The sequence below is a fragment of the Gouania willdenowi genome, chromosome 20, assembly GCF_900634775.1.
Source record: "Gouania willdenowi chromosome 20, fGouWil2.1, whole genome shotgun sequence".
NCBI classification, from domain to species: domain Eukaryota; kingdom Metazoa; phylum Chordata; class Actinopteri; order Blenniiformes; family Gobiesocidae; genus Gouania; species Gouania willdenowi.
The window spans coordinates 25,371,319-25,399,181 of NC_041063.1; the positions used below are offsets into that span (position 1 = coordinate 25,371,319).

The following is a 27,863-nucleotide window of genomic DNA, read 5'->3' on the forward strand; positions in this document are numbered from 1 at the left end:
ATGGGCTTATTTATTAAAGCCTTAGTAATTGCGATCAAATGTAATTGAACTTTAGTAATTGTAATGAACTTCTGTGGCAAATATAAGGCCCTGAATAACAGCTCACAGTCTTGATTTGATTTACATAAGTACCCTGAATAACAGCTCACAGCAATCATTAAATATATACAGTAAAAACATTGATTAAAACTGATGAGATTGTCCTTTTTACTTTAAGACTCAGAATTGGTTACTGATATTTATCCCCAGTTGACACCACTCAAGACTTATTTACTTAATTCAATTAGATTCAAATTGAACTGCCGTTACCAGGCAGCGCAGAACATTAAACTGTTCCTGTAAAAGGAATGAAGAAGAGCCCACAGTGTTTATCAGAATGCCCTTTGATTATTTTAATATTTTGCTTACATTTCTATTGGAATCTATAATGATGCGATCAGAAAACTTGTGTCAATAAACAAGCAGCATAAATACATTATAGTTTCCATTTGTATAATAGAAAACCTGCCAGCAAATGCAACAATGTACAAATTATAAGATTGACACATTAATGGGATCCTCCATTAAATTTTATTTATTTTTTACAAATGTGGCCCAAATTGTTCCAGTTGTTCTCATGAGAAAGTCTGTGCTGTAAAAAAAATAACAACCGACAACTGTTTTTCAGGAAATCGACTTACGTAGATCTCATGTCATGTTTCGACTGTCAACTGCCAGTCTTCTTCAGAGGTGTCAGCTGATTGCTTTGATGCTACCTTAACTTCCACGCAATAATTCCAGCAAATTCCTTTTGAATGTGTGTTTAAGTTTCATTTATTCAGACAACTGTTTTTCAGAAAATTTACTTTGATCTTCGGACATGTTTTGACTGTCAACTTTTTTGCCAGTCTTCTTCAGAGGTGTCTGCTGATCGCTTTGATGTTTCCTTGACTCCTGCCTAATAATTACAGCAAGTTCTTTTTGAACAATGTTGTGGTTTCATTTATTTAGACAACTTTTTTTCAGGAAATGTACATGTTTCGACTGTCAACTGCCAGCCTTCTTCAGAGGCGTTGCTTTGATGTGTCCCTGACTTACGTGCAATAATTTCTGCAAGCTCTTTTTGTCTTTTTTTTAACAATATGTGAAGGATTGATTAAATCAGGCGATTGTTTTTCAGGAAATTTATCTTGATCTCATGTCATGTTTCGACTGCCAGTCTTCTTCAGAACCGTCTGCTGATTGCTTTGATGTTTCCTTGACTTCCACATAATAATTCCAGCAAGTTCTTTTGATCTTCTTTTTGAATAATATGTTATTGTTTCATTTATTTAGACAACTTTTTATCAGGAAATGTAGATGTTTCGACTGTCAACTGCCAGTCTTCTTCAGAGGTGTCTGCTGATTGCTTTGATGTTATCTTAACTTCCGTGCAATAATTCCAGCGTGTGTAAAAGTAGAAAAGCTGAACGGGGAACAGACAAACAGCCCAGATGTCTTGGAAGGAGCTCGGGGAAAGACATTTGATCCCAAACTAAAACTGCTTTCATAGAAGCATGTGATGCCGCGGTGGCTCTGGAGCGTCACGCAGTGAACTTTCCTAAGACACGGCGTTCCTTTTTAAACAGCAGGTCCCACTCCTCCACATCCGATCATGGTCTACGTTTATTTAAGAGCAGGAGACGCTCACAAGCTCAGCCCATGGCTCACAGTCAAGCCATAAACATAAGCAGCAGGAAGTATTTTTAACACACGATGGGCACAACTGCTTCCAAGGCCACACACAGAAGTAAAATTAGAAGAAAAACCTGTTTAACTATGTTTTTTTTTTTTTTTTTTTTTTAAACAAACCAGCAATGTGTGGCTTTCTTAAAACCTTGACCTGAAGGTGTAATGAGATGTTGACAATGTGTGTCAGCTGCTGCTTTGGCACTGAAGGAACAGACTGTGACATCTGAGAGTGTGATGTAAGAGGGAGGGGAAAGGCCAAAGGTGTTTAAATATTTTTTGGCATTTCTAAACTGGGTGCTAGAAACACTCAAAGATGGAGACGTTTTCAACTTCTTTTTCTCAAATCAGATCAAAAAGTCACTGATGGTTTCCATTTTTTTTTGTGGCGTTAACTCAACATAGTGAAACATTTACTGCGTCCAAATATTCCCTCCTATCTCCTTTCCTATCCACTTTTCCTTAACCCTGTGGATGATGTCACAGGGTTAAGGAAAGGCGTTAAGAGACTTCCTAAAGGAGTGAGGGAAAGGCCATCACGTTGTTTTGACAATCAGATGCGCTTCCACTAGGTGATGTAATAATAATAATGTTAGTGACGTTTGCTGTGGTGAAAAGAAACGAAAAATGTCCTAAAATGAATGACAAATTGTCTGTTTTATGTGAGTTATAACCTGATAATATGGCTTAGATAACATAATATATGGGTTTTAGATTATTTAAGGTTGTTCAAGGCATATTATTGCATTGCAAAACTCAGGATTTCATGAGTTTCCGTGAACACTCTGATGAGCGGTTCTCTTTAAATGTTGTCGCAGCAAGGAATTGTGGGTCATCATTATGTGGTCTCCTTTGGTAAAGGATACATCAGTGTTTCCAAGCTAAAGGAGGTTATAAAGGAAGCATCAAACCTCCTTTCCTTAGCTTTTAGAGAATTGGAAAGCTCCTTATCATGGCTGACACTTAAACACCAAAGGGCGTTAAGGAAAAGTGGATAGGAAAAGGAGATAGGAGGGACTATTCGGACACACCCATTGTAAATCATGCTATTAATTGCCCATTATTTTGGTAACCCTAACCCTAACCCTAATATTAGGGCTGGGTAATATGGATCAAAACTCATATCTCAAAATGGAAACTTTTTCCTTGACAGTCTTTCGCTTGAGTTGAAAATATTGAACTCCAGCAAATGTTTTGCATGAGGTGCAGGCGCGAAAGCCAATCAGAGTTCTTGTTGACAATGACCATGAGGCCATCAGGCCATGAGCGCGGAAATCGCTCTTTTTTCACCCATTCAACCATGGAGGACAAGCTGATTGTAGCAGCGTGTGACCACCCGGAGCTCTACGACACAGCGTGACATTTTTACCAGGACCAGACCAGGAAGGTTTTGGCATGGAGGAGAATAGGCAAGGAGGTGGGAATAGCAGGTAAATGTTCTCTCTGTAGTTTTCATCTTGGAAAGTCGGCAATGAGCAAGGATTTGCATTAGTTAATGATAGCATTAGCCGCTATGTCATCACACTGGCTTTTTTCACTGGTGGTTTATATTTCCGCTGTTTGTCAGAGGATGTCTGGCAAAAAAAATGGGTGCTTTTCATTTTGTTCTAAGAAGTGGTGAGAGCAGCGACTCCTAAAACAAGTATTTTGATACAAAATAAGCTAGAAAATAAAAATATATCGTTACAGGCGATATCGTAATTTCCTATATCGCCAAGATAGGAATCTCAATATAGATTGAGCTCAGGCTTGATCACCCTGTAGTTGACCACCTTTGATGAGCATCTCAAAAAAACAGGTTACCTGAGCAAAAACAAAAATAGAAAGGGGAAAATTCCTTGCGCTTTTATTTTGAAGGGGACACTACCTACAAAAGGTTTAAGAAAATATAGACGCATTAAAAACACGACCATTTTCAGTGAAAATGTGTTTTTTTTTATATCTTCAGTGTTTCTGAAACAGGAATCAGTAAAAATCACCACCAAAACTGAAATGATGCAGAAAATAAATGGAAGTGCAACGACAGCAATAAACATGTCCACGACACGGATCCATCCCACTGCTCCAGCAGGACTTTGTGCAAGTGCTGCAAACCGATAATAAATAAGGTTCCAGATGAAGGCACTCGTATTCCGCTCTGTACACAATCGTTAAGAAGAGCTTTTTTCTCTGGTGCAACATCGAAAAATTAGAATCAAGCCAAACTTTCTTTCTCCTTCATATAGTCATACATCTTTTTAAATAAGATAATTTACTGTCAACATCAGATAGAATAAATAATCATATTATTCTAAAGGTAGAAAAATAAAAAAAAATACTGACTGAAAACAAAGAAACAAAAAAAATCTTATTGATGTGCAGCGTCAGTCAGTTTTCCAGGTTGGAAACAATCAATCATTTACAAATCACGCGCAATTACAATTTCATGAATTGTCGGCAAATGTAACAAATCTTCATTATATTACTCAGTTTATTAAAGAAAAAGAAAAGTATAATCGTGTAAATAAAGCTATGATCAGCCACAACATAAAACAACCAAGATGTGATCGGCTTGAGAAAGGAAGAAAACACACGCACACGTGTTGGAGGAGAGTAAACAGACACACACATTCTGACATGATTGAGTTACAGGAAAGAAGGCTGGGGCTCATTTGGTGGATTAATGGATGACGACTGCACCAAATTACAGGATGAATCGCTGCTGTCAAGTGTCAAAATAGTGAGTTTGACACGATATTAAGGTTTTATATTGTGGCCGAGCAGTTTATTTTGAAATCTTGGGTCTCAATCATAATAAAGATACAAGAAACTGAATTAACGGAGTGACTTTTTGCGGCTGAAACAATGGATTTTGTTGTTTTTCTAAGAGTAAAGGAAAAAAAAAATGATTAGAGTGTTGATTAAAGGGAAAAATAAAGCACTTTAGCTTACTTTAGCTCACCGTTATTGGCATGTGGCCTTAAGACTTGTCATGATTGATTTTTTTTAGCATACACACCTCTCCCTCAGTCTACATGAGTCCACAGCACGGCTCCTTCTTGGTCTGTTCCTCTTCAGGAGCTCGCAGCTTTAACAGCGGAGGATCTCCACTGCCTGGAGTGAAGTACACCTGTGTGGAGGGAAGCGGCTGCTCCGTTTGGTCGCCATGCTCCGCCTGAGCAGCAGAAGATACCTCAACAGCTCTGACAGCAGCAGGCTCCTCCTCTAGAGGAGGGGACAGCGGCGGGGGAGGAGCAGGGTATTTGTTGAGCTTGGCGGCGGCTCGCTGGCGCTTCAGGTCGGCCAAAGTGTGGTGAGACTTCTCCCGGGTCATGTCGTCCCCGCCCTCGCGCTCCTCAGAGGCGGAGCCAAGCTGGTAGGAGGCGCTGCGATCCATGCGGCCGCCGCCGCTCCACAGCTCGCCGGGCACGGAGGACGCCAGGGAAACGGAGGTGTCGCCGTTACCAACAGCGGGCATGATTGTTCTATCCGCAGCCTCAAGTTCTTCAAGACGTGATGTTGCTCCGCCTCCAGAAACCTGAGACATACGGAGAGCGTTAAATAAAACATCAATAATCACAGAGACTATTTATTGGCTACCAACAATTCCATTCTAATCCCTTTAATAACTTGGAGAGGGATGGTGATGGTGATGAGAATTATGCAATAAAATAAATGCATTTATTTAATTGTAATTCAAATAATTGCACAGCTGTCACAAAAACATTGCACTACATGTAGTGTTCGAAAGCATGTGCAGAAAAGGTGAAAAAAACATAAAGATTGGGATGTAAGGATGCACTTTAACTCCTTTCAATTTGAATACATAGAGATCATATTTTGAAGAAAAATAAATAAATAAATAAAAAACGAATAGTCAAAATACAGACTCTCATTCATTTTATTTAAATTGCCAATACTTTAAAAAAATATTTTTTTCTTACATACCATTTGAATTATTTGAATTCATAAACTACAATAAACTGCACATTTCGTAATTTTATCACCATGCAAAGTTGAACAAACATATATATATAAACAAAACATAAAATAAAAAATAAAAAAAAGTTTTTTATGTTCTTGGCTTGGATTTTTAACATTTTTTATTTAGAAACTCTTTATTACACATTTTTGGCACTCTAACAAAAATGTCCACATTTGGTACAGTAATTACATGCCTGGCTTGGAATTTGCATATTTTTCTTAAACTATGTGTGTGTGTGTGTGTGTCGCTCTGTACCAACGGTTTGGGCTTTAATTTTGATTGTTATGCCACGGACTAGGGCTGCGTTCGGACGTTGTGCTGTAAATCAGGTGACGACTCTTGTGACGATATTGAAATCACTTCTTAAAACACACTTATCAGGGAGCCTTCCATGATTGTAAAGGTATTGTGGAGGATGTTATTTTGGCTTCAAATTCCAGGTGGATCATCAAGACTATTGCTCCTCCTAATTGTCAATCATTCTGGTGATATGTTTACGTAAGTCCGTCGTGCGTGCTCGTCCCTAGCTGGTTTTTGCTTGCTGTGCATGCACACATTTCACTTGCCGGTAGAGAGTCTGACAGATTGAGAAAAGTGCAAATCTTCTTTTGGAAAGTAACCTTGTATGGGCGATGCCGACACCAACTTGTAAACAGAGCTGTGCACGAGGAAAACTGGGCTCGTGCACGCTCTCTAGCACACGTTTAATAGGTGTTCCCTCTTGGGAGCAGGTAGAATGTTGTGCATAGGAAAGGGAAACTTCAGGAAAATCCTTCTCTGTACCTTTAAGTAACTTCTAACTTGTTTTTATGTTTCTTAAACTGTTTGAATCTCTGACCAAGAATCTCTATCTTTTATTTTCTAATGTATACATGCCTTTGGAAAGCAGTTATTACTATTATGATAATTATTATGTTTAAGCAGAGTATTGAAGCACATGCTGTGCTGTATCCACTAGAACAGATCCCTACAACCCTACGAGAGACACTTCTAAACCTGCTCACCGTGGCAGTGTGATGATGATGATGATGATGAAGTTCATCATCAGTCTGTCTGTCCTCATCGTCGTCCTGAACCTCAGCCTGTCGTCCTCTCTCCTGCCACACCATGGCCTCTTTGTGGTGTTCCCTCCGATACAGACTGGATCGCTCGTTCACGCTGACACGTCGCACCACCTTACTGCACACACACACACAGGTAAAGAGTAAAACCATGGAGTGGTTGAACATCCATGCACGTGTATCTCTGAAAGCTGTCATCTGACCCTCTGCTTCCAGTGCTGGACGCTCGTCTCTGCAGCGTGCCCTTCTGCCTGTCCTGGCTCTTCATGATGGCGTCGTGTTTGTTCTTCAAGTCCATCAGTTTGGCTCGAACCTCCTCATCTATACACATGTCTGAGGACAAACAAAGGGCAGGAAACAAACACACAGACTTACCAACATGTCAGGAACTAAATAAATATGGGTCATTTCAACAAAAGTGAGCGTGTGTTTGGGTCTGGAACATGTTTGGTCCTTCAGTAAATAACTTAGCATATGTCTCAGCTCCCTGTAATTAGATCATCTTAGAGCTATGAACATAGACTGTTCACATCACTAATGATTAGTCACATATATGCATTGGTTCATGGGTGACAGTCTCTTATTTTACTATTTTCATTGGCCTATTTTTTATTTCTCCACTCGTGAATATTGAAAATCCTTTACATGAAGTTAATGTAGATTGTCTCTATGTCTTATTATCATTTGTTCTTTATTATTCTTTCATTAAATATAAATTTAAATAAATTATAAAATGAATGAAAATATAAATTGTAGCAAATGTAGAGCATGAGAAATTCATAATTAACATTATTATTATTACGGTTAGATCTTTTCACATGTGTTTTCGTGTTTGTTTGTATGGTTTTTATGGACTGAAATGAAGGTATCTATCTATTGTTATATCTATCTATTATGTTTTCAAAAATAAATGTTTTTCTGATGCAATGGTTTTTACATTTGTTATGTTATATTGTTTATTAGTTTTCCACTAGTAACATAAAAATGTGGAACTTGGGACATTTGTTCATAATTAATATGTTTTCCAAAATAAATGTTTTCCTAAAGCAATGGTTTTTATTTTATTTATTAATATTCTGAGAGAGTAGGTGGAGCTGTATTACTATAGCAAATATCAGTTTCCTATGTGATGTAGTTCCTGAGATATTAGAAGCTGAAAATGGAAGACAAATAAAAACGCACAAAAATCGACACACACACACACACCCCTCACTAAATTGGACATATCTCAAAAAGTATTAATCTGATCAAAATCAAAACATTTACAGTGTGCCTATTAAATATTCACTGAACAATTGGTAAAAATTAGAATTTTATTGAAATGACATTGACCCAATACACATTAAATATTCAGGTCAGCTTCTCTAAACTCACCCAACGGCGTCTCATCCAGAAGTGACTTAGAGTTCAGATCAGCTCCATGAGCCACCAGTAGCTCCACCATCTGTATCTGCATATGAAATGCAAAAATATACGATTTTAGTTTTTAAAATCCTTTAACACTTTTAAACGTGTGATCCAGGCTGCAGTGCTGACCTGTCCCCAGCAGGAGGCAGCATGTAACGGCGTCCATCCATCACAGTCCTTCACTTCAACCTGAGCTCTGTTCTCTAGCAGCAGCTCCGCCACAGACATGTAGCCGTTGGCTGAGGCGATATGAAGCTGGAGGAAGAAACAACAACAAGTCACGTCAGCAAAAGGTTTGGACAACATTTTACAACAAAACCTTATTTTTTTAACACATTAAAAATGGATTTGGTTTTCTTTATGGTGACCGTATTTTGATTTCCAAAACAAGAGGACACGGGCCAAACTAACGACAATATACAATATAGTAGATAATTTGTTATTGTTTAAAAATTAATTTCTCTATTAATAACAAAAACTTAAAAAACATCTGAAATCCTTGGCGACTGAAGTCAATCACCTTAATTATGCATTATAACAATCTGTCCTCTCATATAAACCTTCTTAAAATATCTCAATCATTGAATGAAGATTAGAAACATCTCCTCCTAGAAATAAAGAAACTAAAACTAAAACTAAAAAACCCTCATGGCTTATAGAACATTAAATAATTATTAAACATACACTTCAATAAGTAACTGTGACCATAACTTCCCATGGGATAACTTTCTCCACATGAAAAAAGGACATGTCCAGGTAAAAGTGGACGTATGGTCACCCTATGTTCTTAGTGAGCGGGAATAAAACCTCAGAGGAAGGTTGGACCTTCAGACATCAGTGGCCACGTTTACATGGGAGCTTTAATTCCTCTTTAAAGTGGAATAAAAGTTAATTCCTCTTTAACCTGACCTTGTAAACACATACTTCCTAATGATAATTCCTCTTTCTTGTAAACACTTCACTTGGTTTAAGTTAATTCGGATTGCGACTTGCGAAGATGACGCGCTGGTGAAGACATAATCCAAGATGGCGGTGGCCCGGACTCCAGCCTAGACTATTTAATAGGAGCCTTAAAAGACATGGATATAATGAAAAGAGTGGATGGACGGAGGCATAAACATGCAGACTTTCACACGGACACACACAAAATTATTAAACACACACAGACCTCGGTAAACGGTACCGGTTTGCTGGCTAACTCGGAACCAGAGGCAAAGTAAATGCGTCTCCGTACTGTATGCACAGGCTGTAATATCACCAGTTTATCATTTTACCTGTTGTTAGAGCTACTATCGTTATTAGGGAGCAAATATTTATTCCTGGTGATTGTTTTCCAGACTTTTACTGGGATTTTTACCAGTAATTAGTTACTATCTCTCTTACGCTCCGCAGTCCAAACTGAAACCGTGTGTTATTGTCGAGCTGCTGCTTCAAAACTACAATCAAAATAAAGGTGAAAACAGTTCTCATGTCTGGTCATGTGTTATAGCCGACAATAAAAGGTTTGTTGTGTGTTTTTCCTGATAGACGTGATACGTCATGTTCTCCCTTTGTCCAATCAGAGCCTTCCCAACCCCAGACCTAAAGCGGAATTAACTAAAGCCGAATAAACCTGTTTTCCATGTAAACCTCATTCGGGAATTACCATTTCCATGTAAACACGAAGCAGAACACTTTAATTCCGAATGATTTAATTCGGAATAACTAATTCGAAATTAAAAAACGTCATGTAACCGTGGCCAGTGATGCCATTCAGTTCCAGTCCCTCTTTCTTACCAGTGACGCTCCATTGTTGTCTTGTGCATTTAAATCGGCGTCGCTCTCAATCAGAGCCCGGACATCGGCCAGCATCGCGATCTCTTTAGCTGCTCTGCATTCATCGATGCGATCCTGAGTGATGCCTTCACCAGCAAACACACACACACACGCACACACGCACACACGCACGGGCAAAAACAAAGAAATAAAATTAGTAGAGAGTGGGTGTACAATACACAAGTTCAGAAATAGAATAACATTTTAGTTTAGTTTGTTACACAATAATAATAAAGGAAAGAAATAATACAAAATCTTGGTAATACAGTTGAACCACTGTTAATGTGGTTGAAGACTGATTTGAATATAACTTAGTCAAAGTTTGACATATATATATATGTATATATTATATGAAGGCAAGAAAAAAAGTTACCAAAAATGTCAGTGTTCTCTAAAAGCTTTTAATTATATACACACATACATATATATATTATGTATGATACTACTCTCTACATTGAAGCATTAAACCTTTTAATCCATAAATCCTTGACTCACTCAATGATGTAATAAAATTATAAAACTATTAAGGAAAAAAAAAACTATTTTGCGTGCCCCATAATGTAATAACAAAAATAAGTATTTATGTTTTCATCTCAGCATTATTGACCAGTAGCAATATTTTGGTTTTTATTTATTTTTTTAATTACATTTCAGCCTCAGCACTTTAGTTACATTATTGACCAGTTATTACATTTTGGGTTTTTATTACATTTATTTGTTACTTTTGGGGTTTTTATTACAGTTTGGGCTCAGCATGTTTGGTACCAGTTGTAACATTTTGGGTTTTATTACATTTTTTTTTAAAATTACATTTCGGATCATTGTTGCATATCAGGCTTTAGCAAGTTGTCTTTGCTTTTTCCAAAATCTTGAACTTTTAAAAGCGTCCTGTGGACAGGTGTCGACAGTAAATTAGCATTTTACTATAATCATTTATTGCAGTGCATGTGGGACCAGTGCATGATAAAATATGAGAACGTCAACGTTCCTGTGTGCATGTTAAATAAATAATGGAATTTCAGTTCAAATGTAAAACCCAGGGCTAGTAGTAGGGGAGGATGTGATCCAGGCTACAGACCGTGCTCAGCCATGACCATCTCCAGCAGCTCCAGGGTAGCCTCGTCCTCACAGAGGTCGTAGGGCATGTTGCCATCGGCGTTGACTGCCAGTAAATCAGCCCCGCTGAGAACACACACACACACACACACACACACACTTTAGGTCAAGCCTTTATTCAACAAGCCTTTAACAAAGAGGGAGGACGACACACCCTGGTGAACAGAGCGGTCCACTCTACTCACGCTTGCATGAGCAGCTGCACCAGCGCAGTGTGTCCACAGGTGGCAGCAGCGTGCAGAGGGGTCCACAGCTCACTGTCACAGGCGTTCACACAGGCGCCTGCATCCAGCAGACACTGAACTATCTCCACAAAGTCATCAATGCAGCACTGCAAACAGTATGCAGATGTAAATAAATAATAAAGAACACTAATCAGACATATACACACAGAGCGTGTCTTTCAGGGACTGTTTGGAGAAATGAATTTGCATGAAGAGCTTAGCTTCCATTCTGCTGAACAAACATCAGAGTTTTTTCACTGAGTCGGCAGCGCTGAAAGCTTCTATAAAGAGCTCTCTGTTTTAACCAATACTTCTCACATCATTAAGGTCAGGCATGAATACGTGTGAGCAAGAAATCAACTTAAAATAAAGCCAAGAGTTGTAAAAAATCTCTAGAAAGGTAAAGAGAATATGTGTAGGCTCTCTAAAGAACTGAACTAAACAAAATATCCCTCACACACACCTTTAAATCCTACTTTAATATTAAGAAAAAGCTCAAATGCCTGAGAAAATATTGAATATTCACTGGTGAGATAAAAGTTTTTATTATGATTCTAGTTTGTACTAAACTAAATATTCATATTTAGTCATATTTCACGAAGTTTTATTTAAGTACGACAGTTTAAATGAGGAAAACAACAGTATTAGAGAATTTATCAAATTACTGTAGTACCAGATTTATGCAGTAATAGAATTAAATTGTGATCACAGCTCTTTATTAGGATAATTCTTTAACAGTTGAAAAAAAAGGTTTATCAACCAAATAAAAAAAAAATAAAAAAAACTACAAATACCGTCATGGATCAAATTTGGCACCTCTGGATTTTTTTTTTAGAAATTACACAATTTCTCCCAGCAAATGTGTTATTTCCAATGTACATAAAGTAAAATAAACATGTGTACCAAAAACATTTGTAATTGCAACTATTTCTAGGTGAAATTGAGTATTTTCTAGAAAAATTCCAGGGGTGCCAATACTTTTGTATTCCATGACTGTATATATTTGGATTAGCTCTGTTAGCTAGCTCTCTACACGCAGAGAGAGGACTCCTCGTCTGAGGTTATTGCTTGTCGTTTTAACGCACAATAATAAGCCTTTTCACGCTCTCGCACTGGTTCAGCTCTTCCGCATTAGGTCAAAGGTCAAGAGGGATAAACTCGCCATGGCTGACGGTGTTGGAAGCAAGTCTGACAGAGATTTACATTATTTTACCCGTTTGAGCGTTGAGCCCTTGAAAGATTTTTTGCGTAAACCTTAGGGATGTAACGATTAATCGTAAGGCAGTTAAAAATCGATTCATAGGTATCGCGGTTCACATCGATGCTCTGAAAATTGAATCGCAGTACTTTCTTTAAACAGCAGAGGGCACTATATATTTATCCTTCTTGTCCAAAAGTGTAGGCGACGGGCGGAATCTGCTACTACTTTCTTTCTGGCCACCTTCTACACATGTTCATAAATTATTCCTTACCCCTTTAGCACCAAAAGAATATCTGTAATATTACGTGAATATCTGTAAAAGTCACGTTTTTCTATTAGCTCTGTCTGCTAGCATAGCATCTCTTCTTCACTGCAATAATATCTGCATGCCAACCGACCACTGGGTTACCAGCGTCCTCTGCTGGTCCAAACAAATATCTGACGTAAATACAGTTCAGACTGTTTTTTTTTTTTTTTTTTAAGTCCAATTGTTAAGGGACAAAATACATTTTCAGTTGCACTTTTAAAAAGAAAAAGAACTATTATGTAGTTTTGCATTGTTTACTATAGAACCAGAATTTAAATTAATAGGCTTATTCCTTTATTTATTTCATTCAAGATTTATTTTTAGTTAAATTGCATTGTTTTTGAATAGTTTATTAAGGGATTCTTTTGACAATGAAATATAAAATGAAAATAATACAGTATTTTTTCCCCAAAAAAATAAGAATATTTTTCAGTCATCATTTGTGTACAGTCCCATTTTGTGATAAATTGCGAGAGAATCGTATCATGAACCCAGTATCGTGAATCGAATTGTATCGGGAGTTGAGTGCATCATTACATCACTAGTAAACGTGGTATCGGTCTCCGAGGCAGAAAGACAGAGTTAGCTGCTATAGCTAATGCTGCTAAAGCTAATGCTGCACACGAGCTGAAAATTCTGTTTTTCCCCGACTTTTCTTTCAAACTGTTTCAGCTGATGGCATTACTACAGATCACTTATCAACCTGTCCATCTTGTGCACTTCATTCAAATTTGTAAATTGAATTAAAATAATAGCCTAATAAATATAATCATTGACCTGGTTAGTGAATGTGTACATTGTAAAATTTACCTTTTCAAAGTGAGAACTCATGCCGTCCTTTTCACATTCGGAAATATCTCTTGTCCCATCAATAATAATAATAAATTTGATTTATAAGAGCTTTTCAAAAAACTCTAAGACACTTTACAGTTGTTAAAACGACTACACAAGTCAGAAAAAGAAACCAACAACAATAAAGTAAACACATAACAATGAAAAGTTGAAAGCTTGGGAGAGGAGTGTGGAAGCATTGTGATGCTTTGATACTGTTTCTCACTTCGGTTTTACAAAAGTGCTCAGATACGTGCATCATTCCTGGGTAGAGTCCTAATCCGCCCACTGCAGACCCAGGTAGTCTGTGTTTTCATTCACCAGGGGTGGAAGCGAGGGGACCGCACTGCTTCAATACGGCTGCTGAGATGCTTCCTTCGGTTTTTAAAAGTGCTCGGATCGGTCGAAATCGGCATCAGCGGAAAAATCTGGACACTATTAAAACACTATGACCCCCCCCCCCCCCCCCAGGTCGCGCATGCGCAGTTCCAGAGTGTGAAAAGGCTTATTACACAAACAACACAAACACAAAAAAAATTGTTGCACTGAGATGTTTTTGTATTTGTGATTGATTGTGTCTGAACAACAGCAAAAACATGCACGTTTACCTGATGTAAGGCTGTCAGTCCGTCCTCATTCACAAGATCTGGGCTAACACCGCTGTTTAGCAGCTGTCGCACTGGAAAACACCAACAACTCATAGTATTAATATGATATTATAACAGTCATAATCATATTCATAATGAAAGTCTGAGTCAAAATAACTCACTACTTGACTTTTCTGAAGTCAAAACAGGCTGCAAAAACCTCTTAATGGATGTTAGAGGAATGCTATAAATATATATCTATAAATAAATAAATACATAGAATTCTTCTTTATTGATTAAAGAAAACCCTGCACATTACAACACAACACTAAGAAATGAATAATAATTCATGACCTGCAGGATGTTAAGTAGAATTGTCTGATACACGGACACCAAAACCTAGTTCGTTTTTACTGCTACATCATACTTACAGTATATCCAGTGAATCATTGTCCAGTTTACAGGAACATAATCACCAGTCAGGAATGTTGGTTCAGGGAAAAAATATGCAAAGCAGCCCTGAAATAGGCCACCAGAGTCTCAGAGGAGCAGGACTTTTAACAGTAGGTTTTATTGGATACGAGCCTGTTTGTTTCTATGTGTTTTCAATGTGAATATGTTTCTGTCTTTTGTTATTTTTTTTTCATATTTATTTTCTTTGACATCACTATTGTCTCTGGTTAATTCCTTTTGCAGTATTTTATAAATCTTTGAAATCAGCCTTTTGCATGTATACGACATGAATAATTCCTCTACTTTGGCTTATTTTTTTTTTTTACATATTTTGTTTTCCACTCCTTGTGTTTCTGAAGATAATGTCTCAATTACAAATGTTTGGGTTGTTTAAATGATTTCAAAATTTGTCCCTTAAAACAGGCGTTCTCAACTTTGGGGTCAGGACTCCATTTATGGTCGAGAGACACTGGGAGGAGGTCGCCAGAGACCTTCAAAAGACTAATAATTATTTTTTTGCTGAGTTTTTTACCCTTTTTCTGTAACTACACCTAACTACTCCTTTTAATGCATTTTTGCTACATTTCTCTCCCATTTCTGCCACTTCTCCTTCACATTTCTGTTCTTCAATGTTCATGTCTGTGTTCAACCACCTTCAGCTACAGTGGGGGTCCCCGGTCTCTGGAACCTTTATTTTGGGGGTTGTAGGCTGAAAACGTTGAGAACCACTGCCTTAAAGACTTGTTCAATAAATATTCACCTCTAACTTGTCCATTTTTTAAATCCCTTGTATATCCTACATGGTACAAACCCCAGATTTTTAGCGATTTTAGTCATTTTTCCCACTGAATTCGATACATCTACTTCTTTTTGGACCACTGACCATAGTTTTATTGTTTCTTTAATCCATTAATTCTGAATCTTTAGCTTTGGTTGTTCTGATCCAGTCTTGAAGGTTTGCTTTTTGTTTCTTTTTTCTAACTCACCTTCCTCTACGTCGTTGCGTGCTGCAGCATCGAGCAGAGTGACGGCGTGGGGAAACGTCACTTTGGTGGTGCGGGCCTTCTTCTTGTCGGCCTTGGCCCTTGAGCCTCGCACCACGTCCTTTTCCATCTGAGCCCAGGATTTCAGCTGCTGTGCGCGACGCTTCTGGGCGTGTTTCAGACGCTCGGTCGCGCTCAGTCGTCCAACCGTCGCCATCTCAGCCAGTAGTTCGTTGTGTTCTGCGGCCATGTCACCGCGCCGTAAGCACAAACGGTTCCCTTTGTGTGGACAATTAATCCAACCAGTGTTCCTTTGAAGCCTTTAATAAAGGACTACATTCCGATCCGTCACCAACAATCCTGTAGTTCACATGAAAAATGTCACTCCAAAGAAATGTCCAAACTTTGACAAAAAAAAGTACGATTATGTGACGTTTATCTCCATGATTTAAGAGGAAAGTGCATAGAATTACAATCACGTCTCCCTCCCATCTTTACTGCAAGACATCTTTATCACGATGAAGAAAATGGAAAACCTGGAACTTCAAATGCAACAATCCAAGCGGAGGTTTTCAACCTGCTGTCAGTCTTTATATCCATTTCATACACCGTAAACGGGCCAGGAATCCAAAGGAATGGTGTGGTCTTGGTTCTACCTGTGAGATCCTTTATTTCAGTTTCTAACCTTTACTCATGATTGGATCCAGGTGTTACAGATGTTAATATATATCAATCCTGCCCGGCGTTAAATGCAGAAAGTACCAAAAATTACAATATTCCGTTGGTTTCTTCCTTCTGAATTCTCCATTGATTATAAACATTGATGATATTGAAGCTTTGCATTGGAAATGTTTCTTTTCATACGATCCTTTGAAGAACAAAGTGTGGCAAGAAAAGCTCAATCACTTCTTCCTCCATCTGTGAAAAAAAAGCAAACAACACACTTTAGAGTTTTTTTTACACTGGCCAAGGTTACATGATGTTTTTTAATTCGGAATTAATCATTCCGATCAAAAGAATTGTGCGCTATGTTTACATGGAAATAGTAATTCTGAATTGAGGTTTACACAGAAACAGGTTAATTCACCTTTATTAAATTCCCTTTTAAGTCTGGGAGAAAGGGGGAAGGGTTCCAATTGGACAGAGGAAAGTCTACCGGAAAAAAAACACTCTTTTTGGCTACAACATAGAATTGATTGATTGTAGTTTTGAAGGTTCTAAAATAAATAGTCTCGGTTTGAGTCCAACGCTTGCTTTGGCGACCATCTTGGATTATGTTGTCACCAGCGCGTCATCGCAACAGGATGAGCGGAATTAATTTAAAGTTGAATGAACGTTTACAAGATCAAGGAATTTTCATTAGTCTCTATTTCGTCAGGAGAACCACATTGAGATGAATGATCTCTTTTACAAGTGTGTCCTGGCAGCAGTACATAAAACAAGTTTACAGTGTCAAAATATTACTAAAATGTTCTTAAAAATAATAAAATTCTTCAAACAAATAAAATCATTCAATTCAGAATTAAAAATGGCTTAAACCAGCTACTTTCTTCAGATTTAAGTTTAATTCGGAATGACATTATGTGTTTACAAGGTGATTTTATATCTTTTTAAAGAAAATGTAACTTTTATTCTGAATTAAAGGGGAATTAAAGCTCCCATGTAAACGTAGCCACTGTATTTTGTACGTGTGCAGCTCTCAGTTTTAACCCTAATACCTTTAACCCTTGAGCTCCTTCTCCCTGCTCCCTCCTTTCCCACTCCTGACAGAAACTTGAGATGCGGGGATGCTTTTCATTAATGACTGACAAACGCTGCCGTCCAGCCTCAAACACTTGTCTGAGAATAAAGTAGCCATGAGAGAACATAGGAGGGAGTGTAGAGAGGAGAAGCAGTGAGTATGCAGAATGTTTCAGTGTGTACACTAACTCTGGTAAACATTGGTGAGGGAGGGCGATCCCTCTCACTACCTGTGGTTACAAGGCGAGTTAGGGATCTCAGGCGCACTGAGCCATTTGCAGGCTGCTCATATATTATTTAGACTGTGGCCTGTGAGCGCTGAGAAGAAGGTCAACTAGAGGCACTCGCTAAGTTAGAGAACGACTGATGAGAAGACAGACCCGGGCCAAACGTGCTTATGTAGCGGCTAAGCCTGTTAAAGCCGGATCATCGCACACACAACTGGTGCATGCCATCCATATATCAGCAGAAACAGGACTTTGTACAAAGATAGGATTTAGTTTTTATCTGAGTGTTGTAGTTTAGTACCAAAAACGAAAATGAAAAACCCACAGAAAGACTCCAGTGAGTCACATCCTGACTGCTCTGTAGTCTGTACGATGCAATAATGCAAACACTGTCCACAGCTTCTATAGAAGATGAACTCTTCACCCCGGCAAGAAGTGACTAAGCATAAATAAGAGAGATAAAGACATAGTGTAGACCTCAGATCGATAAATCAAAAATTATTTGCTAAAAACAAAGTAAAATCACGACATTACCACTAGAAAGTTTGTTATGATCTCCACTTGGTTTATTGACATCGTCAGAAATGTTTAACTTGCATAGACATTTGCATAGACGGATACATAGGTAGTGCCCAAAAAGTCACTTCCCAACACATTTCTGGTGTTTTCACAGACTGGAAGTTGCAGCAAAACAATGGCAGATTTTTATTTCGGGTTTAGATCCAAATCAGGAAAAAAAGACTGAGATGATATGACAGGGAATACCAAAAATACAAGAAATCACAGTACAAATGAAGTCAAACCCATCTATGCATCAGTTTAGGGGACTCCACATCCCACAATGCAATGCTTGAAACTTTTCCAACATCGTTAATAAGAGTGTTAAAGATGGCGACGAAAACAAACCTTCAAGTGGCGATTTCAACTTTTTAATATTTATTTTTTTTCCCCGAGCAAATGATCTTCGATTTATTGATCTATGAGGTCTACACTATGGCTGCGTTCTAAATGTTTCACTGAGTATATACTGTCTACTATATACTATACGTATGATTAGTATGATCAGCGTTCCCACTGAAGTATACCACCAAGTTCTGCAAGATGCATTTGGAACTTAAATAAACCTGAATCACACTGACGCTAAGTAAACTTTGGTAAACACATTTTATTCCCACATTTTGGAGATTTTCAGAAACCCTCCATTGATCTACCTACAAAACTTCCTGTTAACTTCAAAACAAGAGCCCTATTTACAAAAGCCTTAAAAAAAACAAATGGCAGACAAGAAGAGTTGCCTTTATTTTGAAAAGACAATGTTTGATTTTTAGCTTGAAGAATAAATTTACGTTCTGCTTGCAATGCATCATGGGACGGTTATGACTAGTGTGCCCACCGTGCATACTTAAATGTCCACATATAGTAGGGCTGCTCAATTAATCAAAATTCGGAAATGATTTCGATTATTACACCCAACGATTACAAAAATAACATAATCGAGAAAAACAATTATAAAAAATAATAAAAATATTAATAATATATATGTTTTTTTTTAACGTGTTTTGTTCGCTTAATAAAACAAACCCACCATTACGGACAGCTACAAATAATAAAGCTTGGCATACACATTATTAATACTAACTTTGAGTTGTTTAATCCACACACATGCAAGCTCCTCCCATCCGCCCCGCCCCTCTCAAAGCAAAATGGGAACAACTGCATCCATGTGATGTGACAAATATCAAACAGCAAATGTATACCAGTTATGTGTTCTTAATTATTTTTTCAAAATATTAGTTATTATTAAAAGCTCAGTCCCATACAATAGTGGAAATGGATTACAGTATATTTAAGGCCAAAAGCCTTTGGGAGCAAATTTAAAATACTTCCCGTACCTTTAAATACTCTGGCCAATACTTTTGACCATGGGGAAAAAAAAACACCAGTTTTTGTCATTCCTTCTCTTGCTATGCATGCCAACTATTTTTAGGAATAGTCACATCTCACCCTTTGTAACAGACCACAATGTGAGGATTTCCTTAGACTGAAGTAGTAAAAATTCCACGTTGATCAGCAAACATGGAGCAGTTTACTCAGAATTTTACCAGCTGATGATGGGAAAAGAACTTTTTCTTGATTGTTTCACAAAGTTTCCTCTACAAGTAGCAGTGCAGCTTGTGTTTAAGAGGTTTGGTTTGGAACACAGTGAAGAAGAATGAGAAACACTGAAAGCTCTGGCATTTTAAGGTGGTTTTCAGGGCGATAGGATTTGAATAACTAGGAAAATACCAGCAGGAACTTAAGTTCAGCATCAGTGAGATAATCCCACACACAATCTGAAAGATCAGTGGAGTAAAGAGAACAAAGCCCTGAACTTTTGGTTTGTGTGGATTACTGACTGAACAAAGTTTTTAATACACATTCCAATTGATTCCAAGATGTTCACAATTACTTATAGATTTAAAAACTCTAATTAGACGACTGATTTCATAAAAAATTACTGATTAAAACTCTAAATTATTAAAGGAAAACACACTTAAACCACAGGATAAACTTGAATGAAGACTTAAATCTAAGGTATGTGGTCACTGAAAAGACTTGTAATTTTAATGTTGTGATGAGCAAAATTATAGCGAGAAACTTCATTAAAAACGTAAACATTGATGTAAAGCAGTGATTCATAACCTGGGGGCTTTGGGTGCATTTATAATTAATCTGTAGTTAACAAAATAAAAGCACCAGGCAGTTTATTATAATTTCTCTAGTTAGAATCATGAGTGCCACCTAGGCTTAGTGGTTAGCACATCTGCCTCACAGCAAGAAGGTTCTGGGTTCAAGCCCTGGGGTGGACACCTGGGTCCTTTCTGTGTGGAGTTTGCATGTTCTCCCCGTGCTGCGTGGGTTTCCTCCGGTACTCCGGCTTCCTCCCACAATCCAAAAACATGACCGTAAGGTTGATTGGAGTCTCTAAATCGCCTATAGGACTGAATGGGTGTCTGTCTGTGTTGCCCTGCGATGGACTGGCGCCCTGTCCAGGGTGTACCCCCACCTAGTGCCCAATGAGAGCCGGGCAGACCCCCGCGACCCTGAACAGGGATAAGTGGGTCTGATTACTTTTTTTAAAGAATTTAAGAACTTCAGAATCTGTTGTAGAAGCAAAAGTTAAACTTTTTGGAAAAATGGAATTTGACAGTTTGATAAACATTCCACTTATTTTTGATATTTGTTCATGAATTAAAGTTACCATTTATTCGCAGGTTTTTAAAAAAATTATTATTTTCTACTTGTAAAGATGAAATTTGTAATCATTGCAACGTATATCGTATTGTTTAGTATTGGGATGTATTGTATCATTACCATTTACTTGTTCTCGCAAGTATAAAAATAAATAAATAAATTGTATTTTATACCTTGTAAAGGTGAAATGTGTAATTATTGATATCGCAATATATATTGTATTGTTTAGTATCGGGTTATATCGTATTGTAACACGTGAATTCTATCGTATCATCAATTTAATAGCAATGCACACCCCTAGTGCCACCTCTTTATAAACAGCATCATCACTTGTAATAATATTAGTTTAAACTAATATGAATTAATTACTCTTTATGACAGTAAAATAGGTGATTCTAAGCCAATTTACTGCAATAATTATTCACTCAATCATTAGAAAAAGTAGTTAACACCCACTGACCACCCTAAAAAAAATAAAAATAAAATAAATACCATCACGTTCCGTGAGTTTTGAAAAATACTGTGATATAGATTTATACCATTTATTTATCCCATTACGAAATGCATGTAAATCTAAAATTCCATTAATTTCCATACAAGTAGCGGACGACTCACTATCATGACATTGACTTTAAACATATAACCCAGCAAAAAATTACAACAAATAAATAAAATAAATCATACAAATGGTATAAACACCAGTTTTAAAGAGATTTTTTGTTTATAAATGTACACATTGCTGAACAATGCATTAAAATCACAGACAAAACAGACACCAATTTCTGACAGAGTCAAAGCTCAATGAAAATGAAACAAATCCCCTAAAAAAAATAATAAGTGTACACATGGCAAACAGCAGCATAGACAGTGAATGTCACTTTACTGAACAACATATAAAACAAACTAATGTTTCTTGTTATTGATCTTACCTGACTGATGGTCAGTCTGCACAGGAAGTTTAAAAGTTTGTGGTGACATCATTTCAAACCTTAGCTTGGTCTGAATTTGTTGGTTTTTGTTGAAAACGAATCATTTCTAGTCTCTGAATTATCCAAAACACAGAGTGAAGAATAAAATCACAAAGTAAGAGAGAACTCCTAACGTCCAAACTGTGACACGTAGTAGTGTGTGCACACAAATAGGTGTGTGTTTGGAGGGGAAAAAGTAGATCAAGGTGACGTTTCTGGTCCTCAGACTGTTTCTGTGAGCTCACAGGAAGGGCTGACTTCAGCTGAAACTTTCCTTCACCCACAGATATGAATGGTGTACTATGAACACACACATAAAACACACACACACACACACATACATTCTGAGGCTCATACACTCAGAGTAGGTGGTGCCTTGGACTTGAAGAGCGTGACAGGCTAATTTACTGTTCTACCTTCAATCTGGAAACCACACAAGCTAATTTATGGTGTACGACCAACCAACAGCATGTAACACACACACACACAGGCACGCACACACACACACACACACGCACACTGCTGCAGAGTCGATGTGGGCTGGTGATTCAGGAATGATCCCAGTAGACAATCCCAAACACAGTGGAATGGCTTTTAGCGCCTGCCAAACAGCTCAGACTGTTTAGGTTATCACAAGTAGACAATGAAAAACAGGCCAAAAGCCAAGCACCAGTCTGGATAAATAGTTCATATTAATGTCTCAACTTAGTCAAATAAAGTAAGAAATAATGTTCTAATTACAGTGGAAGCTTCATTAGAATGCTCACAGATCCTTTATTAGTGACTCTACTGATCTGTGTCAGTTTACCCTTTTCTGTTTCGTTTCCATTCTATCATCTTTCCCAATTTAGAGGACTTATACTTTCTGAAATTGTACCAAAAAACATGCTAAATAGGGTTAATAAGGTCAAAACCGGTTATTAATTTCATATTTATATGCTGCCAAGGGTTATGTTAAAATCGTGCAAAATTGGGCCGTGTTCTCTTGGCCCAGGCCTTCATTTTCAGCACGATTAAGTGTGTGTGTGTGTGCGTGCGTGCGTGTGTGTGAATTCTTATGGTAAAAGGAAAGTTTATTTTTTGTTGGAAAAGCACTTTCTGTATTAGCATTTGTAATTCTGAGTTTAAGAAAAATGTGAGTGGCAGCGTGTATTACTTTAAGTTGTTGTTATTTTCATGTGAATGAAAAATTAAAAGCTAGGCCTATGTGTTTATAACATAAATCTTCAATTTTGTTGGTTCAGGAACTACACCATGACAGGCTGCCGGCTCCCACTGCTTTTTTTTTTTTTTATTATTGAATGCTACCTCTGACTCTGAATGCATTATTTTGTACTTTTATTATATTATATTGTACTTTATTTTGGAATTTTGAGTTGAAGAGCAATAAACACATATTGCAATGTTAAGGAATTCATGTTCTTTTTCACTTTAGATATGTAAACCAACATGTATAAATTATTTTTAATCAATTAATGGGGAGATGATCGATAATCGAATCAAATCGAACTGGAAAAAATGAATCGTTAGATTTATCGAAGCATTGAAAAAAATAATCGCTAAATTAATACTTTATCTGAGCCCTACACACACATATATATATATATATATGAACACCAAGCATGAGTAATTATCTAACTACATTCATCATCACCTTCACTTACTTCTAGCTTTAAGGTAACACTGGAACAAAGATAAAAACAACAAAACTAAAGCTAACTTTAGCTTTACTTCACTAAATGTGGCCCTCAGAAAGTTATACATTATAAAACGGTCCGTGCCAGTGGTACTCGCACGCCACACGATGCTGTGAAAAATTCCAAGTAAGAGAACTGGCCATGGTGTATAACAAAAATACATTTTTTTTTAATTACTTGATGAAGGAAAGTAATTGCAACTCTTTAGGGTTACAGATGAAAAGAAGGAAAAGTACTGAGGAAAAGCAGGAGGATGTAAAATAAATCCAGTCACATGTGAAGCTTTGCTGCATCTAATCTCTCTGAAATCTCAGTAATTCTACAGCCAAGTGTGGCTCCTTAAGAAAAACCCAGAGCTGTGGTTGGTAGATGTTGGATGGAGATAGAATAGAAGCTAACGGTAGACTCAAAGACAGGAAATGGAAGAAGCGTTAAAGGAAGTGGAGGACGGAGTGTAGAGAAAATAGAAAATCTGAGCAGGAGGAAGGATGGGGAGGAGATAAAGACTAACGCAGTTAACGCAAAAGTTCTCAACCTTGGGGTCAGGACCCCATTTGGGAGGGGGTTGAGAGATACCTTCAAGAAACTGAGAATATTTTCTCACAATTTGAGCCAATTCTTGGTTATTTTTACCATTTTTCTGCAACTACACCAAACTTGCCATATTTTAACCTCTTTTCATCACTTTTTCTTGCCATATTTTTTGCTCCTTTTAATGCATTTTTGCTCCTTTACTCCCATTTCTGCCACTTCTACATCAAATTGCAATGCCTTTCCTGCACATTTTTCCACTTTCAAGACATTTTCTGCACTTATAAACTCTTTCACCACTTTTTCCACCTAATGTCGCACATGTTGACCCATTATTGTCACTTTTAACCTCTTTTCACCATATTTCATGCTTATTTTTGACAATTTAACCACATTCAGGATTCATCATGCCCATTATTTGCCAGTTTACACCAAATGTTCCTACTTTTTAAATAATTCTGCCACTTTTAAGCCAACATTGACACTTTGAACCCTTTTTACTACTTTTTCTGTCCATTTATAGCCAATTTAATTTGCCAATTTTAAGCAATTTATGTGGTTTTTAAATTCCCAAAAAAAATCTCACCACCTTTTCCACCATTTTTGGTCCCTTTGAACCCATATTATTGCTGATTAAAACCATGATTTACATCTTTAAGATGACTATATACTATGGCCCAGATAATAATAAACTTCCTGGATAACAGTGGATATTATTCAGATAAATAAATTAAAAAATGTGGTTATTATCACAGATTCTTAGAACAATGGACCATCATTTTGCTGACTTTATGGATGGGGAAGGAAACAAAGTAAAATAAAAACTAAACATGGAGGAGTGCGAGCTCAGAGAAAACACAAGAAAGAGCCAATTCAGCAGTTTTACTTTCTTATCACAGGAGAAAAAAGATTAAAAAAAGAACAACGAAGTCTCTTTTACACTGTGTCCTTCCAAAATTATCTGAAGAAATGCCTTCAGTAGAGATAGATTCTAGTGCAGAATCTGACAGTGCATGTGTGCTTTAAAGCAGAAGCAAAAGTTGTAATTTGACCTTTTTTTATGATTACCTCTTTATCAGTATTACTGTACACACAACACTGCGTGTACATACATACGTGCCTTACTCACACTATAGGTTGAGAAACCTGCAAATATTTGACCAAACATACCAAGAAGACCCTGTTGAGGAAGTACTTTGACCTTTACCGACGTTGATCTAACAATCACTTTATGGTTGAGGTTGTATTTATTCATCCATTATCTACTCTGACCATCCCCTATCCCCCAATCTGTTCATTAGAATTTAGAAACTATTAAATCAACACAAGAAATACAAAATGTGACAACAGAAACACACACAAGAACAACAAAAAACAAAGAAAATTAGTAAAATGTTAAAAATTACATGAAAAGAAACCCAACCAAAAACATAAAGGGAAACATTTACAAAATTAAAACAAAAATACACATAATGAAAGAAAAATATACATAAAAAAACATACATAAGCTTTTGTTCTTTCCTGTGTTAATGCTCAGATTGGTTATTATTGCTCTAAATGGTGATACTGTGGCCCTTGAATTAAACTAAGAAGAGGCCCTAATTTTGTGCGGCCCCCATAAGCAAATGTACAAATTGAGTTCAAAAACAGACAAAATAACAGAAGTTACACAAAAACGATTCCAAAAACACACAAAACAACAACGAAAATGTTTGAAATGAGTGTAAATTATTAAAAAATGACAACAGTAACAGTAATTGATAAAACACGTCACACAATCATAAACAACTGAATTGTATTCTATACTTTCACTTTCTCAAATATATATATTCATATTTTACTTTTATTTTGTATGTTTTTCATGTCATTTTGCATTATTTACTTGTTTTAATGGGGTTTGTGTGCGTGTGTGTATATATATATATATATATCACTGTTGTCATTTGGTATGTTTTACACCCATTTTGAATGTTTTTGTTGTTTTTTGTGTGTTTTTGGAGTCATTCGGTGCATCTTTCTGTCATTTTCTGTGTTTTTGTGGCCCTTGCTGTGATAAAAGTTTCCAATCTCTGCTTTAAAACATTGACCCAACAATAAAACATTGATTGTACCAATAAATATCACTGGGTGTCACTTTATGAGAACATTTAAAGGTGTGTGTGAGCTCTACTGTCACACATTAGACTCAGATAGAGGATTAGCAACCCATCAGGTCCTCACACACACCGGTGTTACGCATTCACTGGTTTCCATAATAACTGGTGACATACTTTCCCATACACGTGTAAGATAATATAGGGTAACTTTAAATGTGTCTGAAAGTAAAATATATCTACATTTAAGCCACAAATTGGTTGAATACATGAGGGGGAAAACACCGGAAGATGTTCATATTCACAAGTTACCAAAGTTACTAATAGATTCCTAACAGTGATCCAGGCTCAACAGGTGTTTAAACACCGACAGGTAAAACAAATAGCTCCTATATTAATCACTTCTGGCTTTAATAAGACTATAACCGATGTGTTTACCTAAAGTAATTTGGTTTAAATGGTTAAAATGGAGTAAAACTCCTTTAGAAGTGGTTATGTCAGCCCAGTAACCATCGATAGTGACGCTAACGCTAACTTTAGCCGCAGGCTCCAGCTTTTATTGACTCAATAACCAGCAGAATGTGTTTAAAACCAGTGTTGTACTTAGTTTAACTGATTAAATGAACACAGGGTTTGGTCATAAAGCGACAGAAACAACAAAGTAGAGCTCTTACCTGTTGGTTTTTCCGTCCGCGGCTGTAACTGAATCAGCTGCTTCTGGTCCGTCCCTCCGAGCAAAGCTTCACCATAACAACCGGCTCTCCTCGCTCTCCTCCCGGGGAAGAGTGACGCTAGAGGGCGGCAGAGGACCGACGGAGGACCGCCTCCTGGAGACACACTTTATTCTTTCTTTTTCTTTTATTGTTTAAAAGAAAACAACAAACAAACAAACAAACAAAAATGTCACTAATTTTGAGTTTGATTAATTCATTTAATATATGTAAATACAAATCCACACATATCCCAGAAAAAACTTTTTTATTTACTCTTATCTTATTAATTCCCCACAAGTGTTAATAAATTAAATAAACTAGTGCAATGTCCGTAGGAAGTGTAAAAGTGGGAGTTCAGTGGCTTTTGGCCAAATGAGGTTGTGTTTGAAGGTGGGACGTCAGGGACATTTAGGTAAAGTTTGTTATGAAATGTGTAGAGTAATAACTATTGTGTTTTCATATATTTAAATGAATAAATTGGGAAAAAGCAACGCACCAGCATGAAGTTATGCCTCGAGAAAGACTTTGAGACACTCACGTTTACATAGGAGCTTTAATTCTTCTTTAATTCAGAATTAAAGTTAAATTTAATTCTGAATCACGCGCGCACACACATAACCAAGCAAAAAGTGAAGCTCTGCCGGCCGGGGGCAGCCTGCGGAACCACCACCCGGTGACGGCACCCCGGCCCCGGGCCGCCGTGGCGCCGACGCCCGGGACAGGCTGCCCCCGGCTAAAAACCATCCGCCCTCTACCCCGCTGCCCACGGTGATTGGCTCTGATGCGACCACAGGCTGCCTCTAACCCAACCAACTGTGTCGCGTGATCAAAGTCAGCAAAGGCTCAATCCACACTGATGATGTCATCAATTTTAAAAATGTCATAAAATTACCCGCTCCCGGTGGACAATTTTATGAAATAAATTATTAACGGTATCATTGCAGTCCAACCAAATCTGACGTTGCACATCTTTGAACCAAGCAGCAGCCATCTTGAAAGTCTCA

General features: G+C 37.4%; 1 protein-coding gene across 1 annotated transcript; it reads right to left on the minus strand.

Moving 5' to 3' along the window:
* Positions 1 to 1,276: 1,276 nt before the first annotated feature.
* ppp1r16a (protein phosphatase 1, regulatory subunit 16A) lies at positions 1,277 to 26,917 on the minus strand. Its single transcript, XM_028435032.1, has 11 exons — positions 26,821 to 26,917; positions 15,660 to 16,574; positions 14,242 to 14,312; positions 11,256 to 11,401; positions 11,033 to 11,136; positions 9,916 to 10,040; positions 8,269 to 8,394; positions 8,107 to 8,182; positions 6,936 to 7,065; positions 6,676 to 6,850; positions 1,277 to 5,224 (listed from the first exon to the last, which is right to left on the minus strand). The coding sequence occupies exons 2-11, from the start codon at positions 15,904 to 15,906 to the stop codon at positions 4,718 to 4,720; spliced, it is 1,707 nt and encodes a 568-aa protein (XP_028290833.1). The 5' UTR covers positions 15,907 to 16,574; positions 26,821 to 26,917; the 3' UTR covers positions 1,277 to 4,717.
* Positions 26,918 to 27,863: the final 946 nt, after the last annotated feature.